The sequence below is a fragment of the Bison bison genome, unplaced genomic scaffold (genome assembly GCF_000754665.1).
Source record: "Bison bison bison isolate TAMUID 2011002044 unplaced genomic scaffold, Bison_UMD1.0 scf7180017864141, whole genome shotgun sequence".
Classification (NCBI taxonomy): Eukaryota; Metazoa; Chordata; class Mammalia; order Artiodactyla; family Bovidae; genus Bison; species Bison bison.
In genome coordinates this window covers 7,559,789-7,561,385 of record NW_011494713.1, presented here as the reverse complement: position 1 = coordinate 7,561,385, position 1,597 = coordinate 7,559,789, and the positions used below count along the sequence as shown (strand labels likewise).

The following is a 1,597-nucleotide window of genomic DNA, read 5'->3' as shown; positions in this document are numbered from 1 at the left end:
GGAAGTGATTAAGCACAGAATACGGGTAAAGAAAAAAGTAATAGAGAAAGGGCAAAAGAAGAGAAAAGTGTAAGGACAAGAGTGCAGAAGGGAAAAAAAAGAAAAAAAAAAACACACACACACACAAGGTGACCAGGGGGTCGTTAGAAAAGCTGCCCGAACGGCGGGAGAGAGACTAAACAAAGAAAGGACTTTGGGTGAATATTCCCACCAGGGTGTAAAATGCAATCTGAAGGTGAAGCGAAATGGAGAGGGGGACTGCGAGGAAAGACAGGTGGTCTGGCACCGAAAGAGGAGCTGGGGGGAGGGGGTGGGCCCAAGGCAGCGAAGTCCAGGGTCCGATGCGGCGTGGGCCCACGTGGAGCGGGCGCTGAATCACTGCTGGGCTCTCTTCACCCCCCATCCTCCCCCTCCTCTCCCGGCCGGGTGCCCGCAGTCCCCGCCTTCTCGGCCGCCGCCTCCACGGGGCGGGGCCCTGGCCCGGGGACCAGCCGCCGCGGCTATAAATGGGCTGCGGCGAGGCCAGCAGAACGCTGTGACAGCCACACACCCCGAGGCCTCCAAGATGAGCTACACGTTGGACTCGCTGGGCAACCCGTCCGCCTACCGGCGGGTGACCGAAACCCGCTCGAGCTTCAGCCGCATCAGCGGCTCCCCGTCCAGCGGCTTCCGCTCGCAGTCGTGGTCCCGCGGCTCGCCCAGCACCGTGTCCTCCTCCTACAAGCGCAGCGCGCTGGCCCCGCGCCTCACCTACAGCTCCGCCATGCTCAGCTCGGCCGAGAGCAGCCTCGACTTCAGCCAGTCCTCGTCTCTGCTTAACGGCGGTTCTGGGCCTGGAGGCGACTACAAGCTGTCCCGCTCCAACGAGAAGGAGCAGCTGCAGGGGCTGAACGACCGCTTCGCGGGCTACATCGAGAAGGTCCACTACCTGGAGCAGCAGAACAAGGAGATCGAGGCAGAGATCCAGGCGCTGCGGCAGAAGCAGGCCTCGCACGCCCAGCTGGGCGACGCGTACGACCAGGAAATCCGCGAGCTACGCGCCACCCTGGAGATGGTGAACCATGAGAAGGCTCAGGTACAGCTGGACTCGGACCACCTGGAAGAGGATATCCACCGGCTCAAGGAGCGCTTCGAGGAGGAGGCACGGCTGCGCGACGACACCGAGGCGGCTATCCGCGCGCTGCGCAAAGATATCGAGGAGTCGTCGCTGGTCAAGGTGGAGCTGGACAAGAAGGTGCAGTCGCTGCAGGATGAGGTGGCCTTCCTGCGGAGCAATCACGAGGAGGAGGTGGCCGACCTGCTGGCCCAGATCCAAGCGTCACACATCACCGTGGAGCGCAAAGACTACCTGAAGACGGACATCTCGACGGCGCTGAAAGAGATCCGCTCCCAGCTCGAGAGTCACTCCGACCAGAACATGCACCAGGCCGAAGAGTGGTTTAAGTGCCGCTACGCCAAGCTCACCGAGGCGGCCGAGCAGAACAAGGAAGCCATCCGCTCCGCCAAGGAAGAGATCGCCGAGTACCGGCGCCAGCTGCAGTCCAAGAGCATCGAGCTCGAGTCAGTGCGCGGCACCAAGGAGTCCCTGGAGCGGCAG

The 1,597-nt window shown here is 62.4% G+C and overlaps 1 protein-coding gene across 1 annotated transcript in view; it reads left to right on the top strand.

Moving 5' to 3' along the window:
* The first annotated feature begins 565 nt into the window (after positions 1-565).
* NEFM (neurofilament, medium polypeptide) overlaps positions 566-1,597 on the top strand; it is a 4,965-nt gene continuing 3,933 nt past the window's right edge. The window contains exon 1 of the mRNA XM_010840170.1: positions 566-1,597. Coding sequence (XP_010838472.1) covers positions 566-1,597 — 1,032 coding nt within the window.